This window comes from Gymnoscopelus braueri (assembly GCF_963280865.1).
Source record: "Gymnoscopelus braueri genome assembly, chromosome: 3".
NCBI lineage: Eukaryota > Metazoa > Chordata > Actinopteri > Myctophiformes > Myctophidae > Gymnoscopelus > Gymnoscopelus braueri.
The window spans coordinates 33,755,960-33,768,532 of NC_137612.1; the positions used below are offsets into that span (position 1 = coordinate 33,755,960).

Genomic DNA, 12,573 nt, shown 5'->3' on the forward strand with positions numbered 1-12,573 from the left:
TTCCAGTCTTCAGGTGAGTGATGGAATCTCAGTCAAGTTACGTATACGCTGCCTACTTCATCATGCATGTCAAATGTCCTCCAATAATTGTCTGTCGAGGCTAACATGAATAAAATTGCCAATTCGCTAAATAACGCAATTTATTATTACGGAAAAAGGTCTACAGGCCGATCTGTTAATCTTGTTTTTATTTGGAATATTTGTAACTTTTAAGAAGTACCACTCTTATAAATGACTATAAATGATGAAATACTGTTGCTGATTGAGTTTAGAACATCATCTGTCTCATATGAATATCTGAATATTGTTATAATGATACCCCCCCTCCTCTTACAGAGTAATAAAGACACAAGACAAAAATGAGTTCAAGTGGTACGTACTCCCTCAAACACACACACACACACACACACACACACACACACACACACACACACACACACACACACACACACACACACACACACACACACACACACACACACACACACACACACACACACTGTAAGAATGTTTATCATCATTAATCATATCCTTTTTCTTTCATATCATTGAAGACATTCGGGTGGTGATGGTTGGAAAGACTGGAGCTGGAAAGAGCGCCGCTGGAAACACCATCCTGGGTTTTAATGCATTTGAATCTTCATTCATGCCTGTATCTGTGACAATAGACTGTAAGAAGGTCAGAGGTGTAGTGGATGGTAGAGATGTATCTGTTATTGACACGCCAGGAATTTTTGACACCAATTATGATGAAGACGACGTCATTAAGGAGATCAAACAGTGTATATGTTTTGCTGCTCCTGGTCCCCATGTGTTCCTGGTTGTGATCAGACTGGGAAAATTCACAGTCGAGGAGCAGAAATCGGTGAAAATTATTCAGGAGGTATTTGGTGAAAGGTCAAACGAATACACCATGATTCTCTTCACTGGTGGTGACCTGCTTAAAGGTGAACCAGTTAAAGACTGGTTGGAAAAGAGTCCAAAACTACAAGAACTGATCAAAAAATGTGACGGTCGCTATCATGTCTTCAGCAACAACAACACCGAGGATCCCTCTCAGGTCACTGAGCTGCTTAGGAAAATCAAGTTGATGGTGAAGGATAATGGAGGAAACTACTACACCAGTGAGATGCTCCAAGAAGCAGAGATAGCAATACAGGAAGAGCAAAAAAGGATTCGTAAAGAGAATGAAGAGAAGAATAGAATAGAGATGCAAAAACTGAAGAAAAGACATGGACTGGAGACTCTGAATGCAGCAGAGACAAATTTGAATAAAAAACAAGATGAAAAAGAAAGACACGAGGGTGAAACACATAACTCCTTCCTTTCAAACAAGATAGAGGCCGTAGTGGAATCAGCAAAGAAGATGTCAGAGCATGTTGTTGTAGATACAGGCAAAAAGTTTGTAAACAAAAAATGCAGTATCCAATGAATGACAAAGGTTCAGTGAGATATACCAACCACTGTATATCCAAGTCAAGAAATCCACATGTTATATAGAGTTCATACTTGGAAAATTGCATGTTATGATTCATGAAGAGAAAACAAATGTAGTATATTTGTTTATTTGTTTGAAAGAAGAAGACTGTATTTGAAATAACCTGTAATGTTGTAATAAAATGAGAAAGGTTTGACCACTACAGCTGTTCTTGGTGTCGTGTATGAAAATACATAAGGTTTGAGCACTTTTTGTGCATGACAATAAAATAAAATAATGGATAATAAATGAATGAATAAATAAATATATAAACAAACAAACAAACAAAGATATTCATTAATATATAAATAATATCAATATTCAAATCAATATTGATTAATTAGTCTTAATTTAACTCTGAGAGCGTACCTGTATGGGTCCATTTGGGTGAATTTGTCCACTCTCACCCTGCTCTCTGCCTGACGCAAACGTGTGTTTCCCCTCACGTTTCAGTAGCGGGGGGCGTGGATCCTTTGTATAGTCTGAGCCAGACCCATAGCGAGAGATACAAGGATCTGGTCTGAGCTTCTTGTCAAACAAAATGCTGTTTGTGTTATTTTTGGAAATACCTAATGAAATACGCTCATATAGGAAAATAACAAAATGTCCCAAAAATATAAAACGTTACTCCTATGGAAAGGCTATAGTATAATGATATACTTATATTGACCCTTTAAACAATTTAGTATAGGTAAGGTTTTTCCCACTCAAATGTATTGATGCCCAAGGACTAGGATATACTGTAGCTGTTTCACTCTTGATACAATTTCTCTTTCATAATAATAATTATCTTTCAGATAATCCCCACATACAACAAAACACCAACAAAACTTTTCAGTCATTCAGTCCGACTTCGCTGTAGTAGCCTTTTCATAAATTATATTTGTCACCAGGCTCTCTCCGTGCCCCCGCCCCCCACCCGCGCTACTGAAACGTGAGGGGAAACACACAGGTCGCCTCACTGACAGTGGCAACAAGCAACAAAGTGGCCAGTCATTCATTTCCAACGGTAGCTGGGCCTCTGCAACACTGTTCAGAATCAGAATCTTTATTGTCACATGGTTTACAGGTGTAAAATTGGGGTGAAATTTGTTTTTGTGCAAGTTCCATCATTTTTGATTGTTTCCAGAAAGAGAAAAAAAAGAAACAATCAAAACGTCATCAAACGTTAAGTCTGTGATGTAATCGCAAGCAAGAAAATAACAGTTGGCTACCTAGCTAGCACGCTAACAGGGAGTATCATTGTAACACACACACACATTTATTGATTGATTGATTGATTATCTGTGTGTGTGTGTGTGTGTGTGTGTGTGTGTGTGTGTGTGTGTGTGTGTGTGTGTGTGTGTGTGTGTGTGTGTGTGTGTGTGTGTGTGTGTGTGTGTGTGTGTGTGTGTGTGTGTGTGTGTGTGCGTGCGTGCGTGTGTGTGTGTTTGTGTGTGGGTGTGTGTTTTTGGACATCATGTAATCAAATGGGCTGTATTAGACTCATTGTACTGTAAATACACACAGACACAGAGAGAGAGAGAGAGAGAGAGAGAGAGAGAGAGAGAGAGAGAGAGAGAGAGAGAGAGAGAGAGAGAGAAAGAATATACCTTTTGAAGTCATGTCTGTCTTTCTTTACGTTTTGTTACTCTGTAAGAGAGAGGGAGAGAGAGAGAGAGGGTTGGTATCATTATAACAGATCTGCATATGAAGACAGATGATATTCAAAACATAGTCTATAGCAACAGTTTTTCATCACGTAATCAAATGGGCTGCAATAGACTCTTTATACTGTAAACAAGGGAGTCGTGTTATAAGTGTGTGGCATGTATTTGTATTAAATCTGATATCTGATTGGCTAATATACACTTAATAGCCCACATTGCCTTAATTATAAGGCTCAAATATGTTTTTTATAATAGGCCAATGTGAAAAGGGTGCCATTTGTTCTTAGGCCTTGCACGACAATTGGACCTTGACTGCATTCATGATTTGAGGCATTTTGTTAAAATTAATTAAAAATTTGTTTTGCAAAATTAGAATATGAAAAATCAAACATATCCGTCTTGATCACATGACTATAGAGATCATGTGTACCGATTTGCGTGAAATCTGGATAAAATTGGAAGGAGTAGTATAAAATAATTAGTTTTACTTAAGTCGGCCTCCTGGTGGCGCTATAAAAGGCAGATGTGAAAAATGCAGGGCAAAGGTTTTTCTTTGACCTCTAGGGAGTGTGCATACAAAGTTTTACACAGATCGGTGCAGTTATAGGTAAAAACACGAATCGGCCTGTTATAGCACCACCATGAGGCGGTTTTGAACATTTTCAAATGGTATTTCTTCCTCAGCCTAATGGGAATGTGCGTGCAAAATGTCACGGAAATTGCATGCTGTGTTCATGATTTGAGGCATTTTGTTCAAAACAGAGCACTCCTGTAAACTTTGGAAGACATGTTTAGCCAATCAGGATGGAATATGAAAAATCTGAAAGACAAGTTTCGTTTAATGACTATAGAGATACTGTGTACCAATTTGCGTGATTTTTGGACAAAATCTGTAGGAGTACTGTCAAAAAATATGTTTGGCCCAAATCAGCCTCCTGGTGGTGCTATAAAAGGCCCATGAGAACATTTTGGGGCAGAGGTTCTGAATTGGCATCCAGGGAGCGTGTGTGCACAGTTTCGTTGCGATCAAGCCAACGGTGCCGGAGATTAGCTGGTCACAGACGGACGGACGGACACACGGGCACACGGACGGACGGACGGACAGGGGGAAAAACGTAATCTCTCGCCATGCCTTTCGGCCTGGTGGAGACAATAATAATAATCAGGTTTACAGACAAACCTAACATAAATAACTAAAAAACATAAATAAAGGAAGACAGACAAATGAGGGCTCTGGTGTGCTTTGATGTGATTTGCTGGTTCCATGGGTGACATTTTAACTGGCGTGTGGCTCTCCCAAACACTTTTAAAACTATGTTTTCCCTTCACCTGACAAGTAAACTGACCCCATCAGTTTGAACTGAGTGATCGATCCGGTAGGGAGGAGACGCTGGGGTTCACGCTGTAGGAAGACTAGGCAGTACATCCCATCACGATTACCGACCTCGACCATGCAGATGATATTGTCCGATAGTCTTGGACACAGCAGAGAAATCAAGAGAACTACCATTGGCAGTAGAAATGCCAACGGAGGGCAAAACCATTGCCACTGTCAACAAGACGGTGCTCGAGGACTTCAAATATCTCGGTGCCTGGACTGCTTTGACGGAGCAGGATCTGAAGGTCCGGAGGGCACTCCTTGGGATGAGGAAAGTGTGGAAATCTGACTTGGGAGATGACCTCAAGAGGCAGCTGCTCGCGGCTACAGTGGAATCAGTACTGCTGTACAGGGCCTGTACCTCTGAGGCGCCTGCCACGGGGTCACAGACAACGTTATTAATAATAATGGCACTGGTAAGATCTTCACTGTTCGGGACTCAAAGGTTGCCGTCAGCAGATGATTTTCACCCCTGCTATATATATTGACATATTTGCTGTCTTGGCTATCCTGTTTTTGTTACTGATAATAGGGAGTACCAAGCCACAAAGCAAAAGTAAGGATCTCCGTGTTCTCAGTATGCTGGAGCACAACACGGCATCCGTGAGTCTGATTGGGTTTTAGCTTCACTGATTTTCCAAAGGTGAACTGTCTTGGTAAACTAAACACCACCGTTGTGGGTTTTCTGAATGAGACATGAGGGTACTGTGGGTCTGTGGGATTTGATTGAAAAATCATCACCAATGGGAAATGTTTGCTAGCTTAAAATCAAATACTTCTCAGCCAGAGAGTATAGGTTTAGAAGCTGAGCTTGAAATATGATTTATTGAGTAGACTCCGAGACTGCCGGACTCCGAGACGAAAAGGATCATTACTTTTCACCTAAAAAACAGCTCAGAACCGAGTTATTTGTCTCCACAAGTTAAGTTCAACACTTGACCCAACTCTGTGACTCTAAGAAATGGTGCAGAACTTCAAAGCAGTACCATAAAATAAAAGACATCCTCTCTGCAGTTGGATCACCACCGATACCCTGTATCTGATCCTGAAAGCAGTCTAAAACATTATTTAGCTCAGTGGGGACCCCCCAGGCGCCCTTGAGGGGGTTCCAGGTGGTCCTCAGCTAAATTAATGATACTTTTGAACCAAATTAGTCCATGGGCCAAGACCCCAAATTTAACAAATCGGTACCGTTTGGGTCGGAAACTTCTAGTTGTGATTTTTTTAATTCCTATACATCCCTGGATTATGTTTTTATATGATAGACCTTGCTGACTGGTAGCTTATTAGTGTTTTCACCTCTTAAAGTAATGGACTGCTGTCATTAAAAAACGGGAAAGCACCTTCCCTGGAGATCATATATATATATATATATATATATATATATATATATATATATATATATATATATATATATATATATATATATATATATATATATATATATATATATATATATATATATATGTGTATATGTAAATGTAAATGTAAATGTATATGTATATGTATATGTATATGTATATGTATATGTATATGTATCAGACAGACATAAAATGATACATAAAATGTATCGTTCTGATTGTTATATTGTGGTCCAAAGGAAAATGCTCTTCCGACTGCGCCCGGACACACTGTGTTCCATCAAACTCTGCACAACTACGGAGCATCCAATGTCATGCTTTTACTTTTTGCGTCATTTTGTAAATCATACTTTCATTATTGGTCCATTGGGAGTTATGGCATGATAAAAAAGATAATTTTACTACAACTGCCATAAACCCACAAACTATTTGGTCATTCCTGCTGTTTCATGGGTGCAAAGAGACCTATATTATACTGTAAGTGTAAAGCATACTAAAAACGCTGCTGTCCGTGCTGTGGAGCTATTTAGCAATTTAGCAGCTGTCTGCAGAGAAATGCCAATTTCACACCTTCATAACATGGTACTATTCAGTCAGGAATATAAAATAGCACTGAAAGTGTGTGTGTGTGTGTGTGTGTGTGTGTGTGTGTGTGTGTGTGTGTGTGTGTGTGTGTGTGTGTGTGTGTGTGCGTGCGTGCGTGCGTGCGTGCGTGCGTGCGTGCGTGCGTGCGTGCGTGTGCATGTGTGTGCATGTGTGTGTGCGTGCGTGCGTGTGTCTGCTTTACCCTGAGACCCTGAAAGTGCATGTGTGTGTGCATGTGATTTTTTTTTATGCGTGCACAATTTAGTGATTCATTGACCTTATTGGTCTTATTGATGCAATACTTATGAAATATAGAACATAATATTAAATCCAATATTATAACCAGACTCCCAGCTAAACACAGCACTATTAATAAAGGTATAGCTCCATTATGAACTTCTTTGTTCCGGCAGCATACTTTCTTTGCAGGTTCCATTTAGTTATAGTGGAAGGCCTTTCTCTGCAAGGCCTTTCTCACCAATCCTGCCAGGAGCTAAGATATTCTTAAGATATTGTAAATCTCCTCTTTGACCACAATGATGTATCCCACAGGACAGAACATGGCAGGGTTATTTTCAGCTGGTATGTTTGGGAAAGCCACATGGGCACTGACTGCCGACTCAGATCCCAAAATGATGAGAGTTTTCAAAGTGCATATCCCCTGCTTCTATATCAAAGATCTGTTTGAAGGGGTTTCGAAGATGTATTTCTCTCAGAAGTCGTATTTCTGTCAGGAAATCAAAAACAGAATGTGGCTCCCCAAGAAATTGAGGTATGGTGCACACTAACGTTATTTCAGTGGTGGCTTGGAGACAGATAAAGAGAAGGTTGGAAGACAAGATAGAAAGGAAGGCTAACAAGGACTTGGGTAGCTATGGAGAGCCCAGCAAGCACAGTCAGGACCCGGACCAATCAGTGACGTCTCGATTGGGGCTAGATCAAGTCAAACCAAGACAAGTCAGATCTGGCCCAGAATATCACCTGATTTCAACCAAAATTAATCCTGACCACAAAAACGTCACTTCCAGGACGTCATCTAAACACATTTCTCATCACCCAAAATTGCTGTCCAAATGTCCATATGATGTCCCGGTGATGACGTCCTGTAAATGACGTAAAGATCATCCCCATATGGGCTGTGATCTGCCCTAGTCCTGAACGTCACCGGGGTGATGACCGGGCGTCATTATAACGTCATCATGACGTCATTGCGCTTGCTGGGAGAGGGAGAGAATGCCAGCATGTCCAAAAGTTAATGTTAATTTTGGATCCAGTTAATGGCAGGCTATGCAGGCTGTTGTATTTGTGTGCAGCAGGCATTAAGTTTGATCTCTACATACATGGGTGACAGCAAAGGTTGTGCAAACAACATATAACATAGTAGTAGTAGATGCATAATGCGAGAGGTCAGTTATTTCTGCTCTGCAGTGTGAGGAGCCAAGTGTGACTTTCCATATAATGCTGTGTTTCCCTCTCCGCTTTCTCATTATCTCTCAGAAGACAGATTGATTTGTAGGTTCAATGCTGAAATAGATTGCATGCTGTTTGTTTATTTATTTGTTTCTCTGGCTTAAGTTTTGAAATGGTCATTCACTGTCTTGGAAATAGGTCGCACCATGGCTTAGACCCAAAAATTAAGTGCTCAAATCTAGCATTTCACAAATCGGTCGGCGGGTGTGTTACTGCACATCTTGAACAGAAAAGCTGTTGAAAAAAAGGTGAGAAAAAGGCGATTCACTAGTTAAATTTAAAACAAAATCTCTCACCACACAGAGGTAATCTTTAAAAAATCACTATCAATGTCAAATGGACATAGTATTTATCGTTTACCACAGCAGAGTGGCACAAGTGGTCTAAATACCTCGCTCTTTCCCCTCCTGCAAAAGGTTTAAATACTCAGTCATACTTCTCTCTAATCTAATTGAGTTAGAAATTAAAGCCCCAGAAAAAAAGATAGACAGAGCTTTTATAAATGAGGTATAATAATAGCCAAGGAGAATTGGATATAATGATATCATCCAGTCAGTTTTAGCATTAGCCACCAAGTCTGAGGTAAAATACCATGAGATGAGTGAGTGAGTGAGTGAGTGAGTGAGTGAGTTAACCACTTAAACCCTCAATACTTAGTAAACTTGACATTTGGCTCTGTACTTGTTCTGCTCTTTTTTCCCTCTACACCAAACCTCTTTGCTGAAAATAGGCGATCTACAAGCTCACAATGCCTTGCACTGCGAGGCGTTGTTCTCCTCAGAATAGGAATGCTAGGGTTGAAGTGGTTAATATATATTTTTTTAAAGTACCTATCACACAAAGATTTGTAGTAACTTTGAGGACCCCAACCCCCGGACCCCCTGTTGAAGACCCCTGATCTAGATTAAAACACACACACAAGCACGTTTGTGTAGTTGTCAAAGCCTCCCCATTACATCGATACACATGTATATGTACCCATGTAGCATGTACCGGGTGTATGTTTGAGGTATTGTGTTGTAGGGCCAGGGACGTGCAGAGAATGTTAGAGAGGCAGGGGCTGAAATTCCGTAAAAGTGCACTTTTGGCAAAAATAGCGGATCTACAAGATCACAACGTTGAGAGCTTGTAGATCAGCTATTTTCGGGGCACGACCCCACACTCTTTAGCAACTGAAGATGCGGTGTACGACATAGATTTCTACCCAGAGGACAAATTCTTTCAATCCAAAATGTTGCGTTCAAGTTCAGGAGAGTTTGGAAAAAGGCAGTTCTCCTGAATGCTGCCTTCGGGTATGGCATGGATCAAGGGGGTCATTTGCATTTCTTTCACCATAGTAAATGCTTCATTCATGGTCTGGAGAGGGCAGGTTTTTTTTGACGGGTAAAAGGGTAGGGGCTCTGGTCCACCTTTGATGTCCATGTGTGCCCGTGCCTGGGTAGGGCGGCAGTGGCCAGGAGGTAGAGTGGACGCATGGAAACCCGTTCGATCCCTGGCTCCCCCTGAGTTAATGTTGAACTGTTGGTGGTGTGTGAATGTAAGTGTGAATGGGTGAATGTAAAGCACATTGTAAAACGCTTTGGATAAAGGTGCTATATAAATGCACCATTTACCATTTAGAAGACCACATGAAGTGATGCATCAAACGATTAAATTATTTGTATTTTGATATGCTAAATAATTTTAGCCCTATGTGAAGCAAACAAGAAAAAGAGCTTATCCCCTGAATATTTGTGTGTCTTATCTGTGTGTGTGTGTGTGTGTGTGTGTGTGTGTGTGTGTGTGTGTGTGTGTGTGTGTGTGTGTGTGTGTGTGTGTGTGTGTGTGTGTGTGTGTGTGTGTGTGTGTGTGTGTTGAGAGAGCAGTGTTTGAGTCTTAGTTTGTAAATTGTATTATTTACACCCTATCAGGGGGTCACCTTTGACACAGAGAATTCTAAAACTTCTAGCTATCAATGTTTGGCCTCTGGATGTTGGAAGAATAATCAATTATCAGTGGGTCCAAGAAGTGCAGCTGCACTATATGTAACTTTCCTTTTCTACCCAATAATTTGAACCCGGCTCTCCTGTGCAAGTGCTGGATTTATTTTACCTCTGAGCTAATAGAGCCTCTCTGCTTGCTCTGGGGAGAAATACAAATTTGACCCTCAGGTCAAACCAGACACATGATCGTGTCAAAGGTTGTGTCTAACCTAGACACAGGATCTAAATGTCTCAATAGAAAAGCAGGGAGAGAGGGCGCTCTGGTGGCGCAGTGGTAGAGTCACTGCCCACCACCATGAAGGTTGTGGGTTTGAATCCACCGTGGTGCATTCGGTTTTGTTGAGCGTCTACACAAACATAATTGGCCAGTGTTTGTTCTCCGATCTACAAGCTCACAACGTGTCCACGACGTGTTGTGAGCTTGTGTTTTGGCTAATGTTCCCCCCATAATCTGGATGCTGGGGCTCAAGAGGTTAATATGATATACAAGAACTGTACATAATACAGTGAGATTCTTTTCTTTTCTTTTCTTCTTTCTTTTTCTTGGCGTCCATTATTTTTCTTGGAAATAAGAGATGACCGGCCGACTTTACTGCAAGTAAACGGGCTGTGCCGTTTTAGTTTTGTTCTCTCAATGCCTAAAGAGAATGATGAAGTAATGATTTGGCTTAAAAGAAACTAAGGTGGATGTAAATGGGTGTTCAATTCCAATTTCAGCCTGATTCAATTGTGAAAATGGCCTTTGTATTGATAGTTTATTACTAATTAAAGCAGGATCAGAGCACTCCTGACTTTTATTTGTAATTTAGGCTTAGCCAATCAGAATATTCCTGTTGTTGTGTGCAGTTCACATTCAGATCAATAGGACTGATGGTCATTCGGGGTCGTCCCAAAAGTCAGACAAATGTTAGGTTAGTGTGAGGTTAGGGATAAGGTTAGATATAATGTGGTCCAGTTGGACCAACGGGACGTCGGAATAATGACATGATACTGGTCAGCCACTGCACGTTATACTAATTTGTTTAGCATTAGGCTGTGTCTGTTGATTATCATCTTTAGTGATGATTGTTGTCAGGAGTGTTTGTTGAAGCACTGGTGTAGAACGGTTATATTTGTCATGATTTTGTCTCTTTTATTTTCTCTACAAGCAGCAATCCATTCACTGATGCAGCTTGTAAATTAACATGTGTACTCTATGTAAGGCAATTCAAAGTGCTTGACACACAACATTAAGCATTAAGACACAGTATTAAGAAAGACAGGCAGTGCCATGTCCAGATTGCAACCAACTGCATGTTTAATAACAGTTTAAAGTGCTATAGTTGAAGTCTCAGTGTCTTTCATCTTGTTCACACTATTATTGAATACATGTAATGTGCTGTTCATTTTGTAATTGCATTATCTTGGTTGTTGTGAGTGTGTGCTGGGTTATAATTCAGTGCACAGCTATTAATAATTGGACTCATGCGATGTCTATTCCAATGCAGCGTAGGAGCAATTGCTCATTGCTCAAAATTCCTCATTTACTGTATATTTTGGCTTTATTGCAGAACCACTATAACTCTGTGACAACTATAAAACACAATTGACTGCACCTCAGTTCTTACCCGAAATGTGTAGCTGATGGATCCCCTGATGTCACAATCTGCATACCCTGTCTGTCTGTATCCACATTCTCTTGACAGTTTTTATTTTCTTTGTCCTCGCAGTGATGATGCATGAGGTTGGACCTAGCTGACCTACCACAGGACCCATGACCCGGCCCGAATGTCAACAGAGAGGAGTTTGACATCCTGGTGGGGCTGTTGAAAGGGGTCACCCTCACCCCCTTCCTCTCTGGAGCCCATGGTGCTCCTAGTAGAGTGTCCCATGGCAAACTGAGGGGCCAATCTAAAAAGACTTGAAAGAATCAAAAAGACTCTCTGGACAACCTGAGCATAGCCAGAGGAAGCCTGGGGTGCTCCTCTGAAAATGGGCCCAGAAGGAGGGCCGGCCAGAAAGTTAAGCGCCTGGTGGCCGAGTTAGACACGGAAACCCGGCCGGGCAATGTCTGAAAAAACTCTGTGGACGCTCTCGAGGGTTCACCACCCACGGGTAGAACCATTGAGGTCAGCCCTTCTATCCCTGTTTCTGCATCTCCAGAGTGACAGGGACGCTTCTCAAACACGACACTGAACCTACTGTCCCTGTCTGTATGCAGCTACACATTTCATGACACCTCTTCTTTCATGTTTCTTTAGATGGCCAGCTCAGTGTGGTGTAGCCATGTCCTCGTCTCTAGTCCTACGTCGAAGAGTCAGGCTTCTGAAGGTGGTTTGTATAGGGGGTAGGTGGAAATTATACTGTATGTTCAGCAGTCTGCTCAGACTCGTCGCACTTACGCGCTGTGTTGTCTGCCAAGCCCCACTTCTTCATAGTTTATTTGAAGCGGCCAACCCCAGTAAGTGAGGGCCTGGCCCACTCCTACTTCCAAGATGCCGCCAGCCGTGTGCTTATATAGGCAAGTCCTCAGGGATAGAACGAAGCATCTCTTGTGCTGCCTTATTGTAGGGGTGGCGGGACTGGAGTCTGTTTGGGGGTTCTGCTATCACTGTGGAAGAAGACAGCAGCCTCTATGGAGCCTTCCCCACAAGTAGCAAGACCTGGTGAAAGACCATCTTGTGAAACTATC

At 41.4% G+C, this 12,573-nt stretch overlaps 1 protein-coding gene across 1 annotated transcript; it reads left to right on the forward strand.

Annotated features, from left to right (window-relative positions):
* Positions 1-568: 568 nt before the first annotated feature.
* Positions 569-2,001, forward strand: LOC308081898 (GTPase IMAP family member 4-like; the record flags this gene model as incomplete). Its single annotated transcript, XM_080423514.1, has 2 exons — positions 569-1,304; positions 1,931-2,001. The coding sequence occupies 2 exons, from the start codon at positions 569-571 to the stop codon at positions 1,999-2,001; spliced, it is 807 nt and encodes a 268-aa protein (XP_080279640.1).
* Between the last annotated feature and the right edge of the window lie 10,572 nt (positions 2,002-12,573).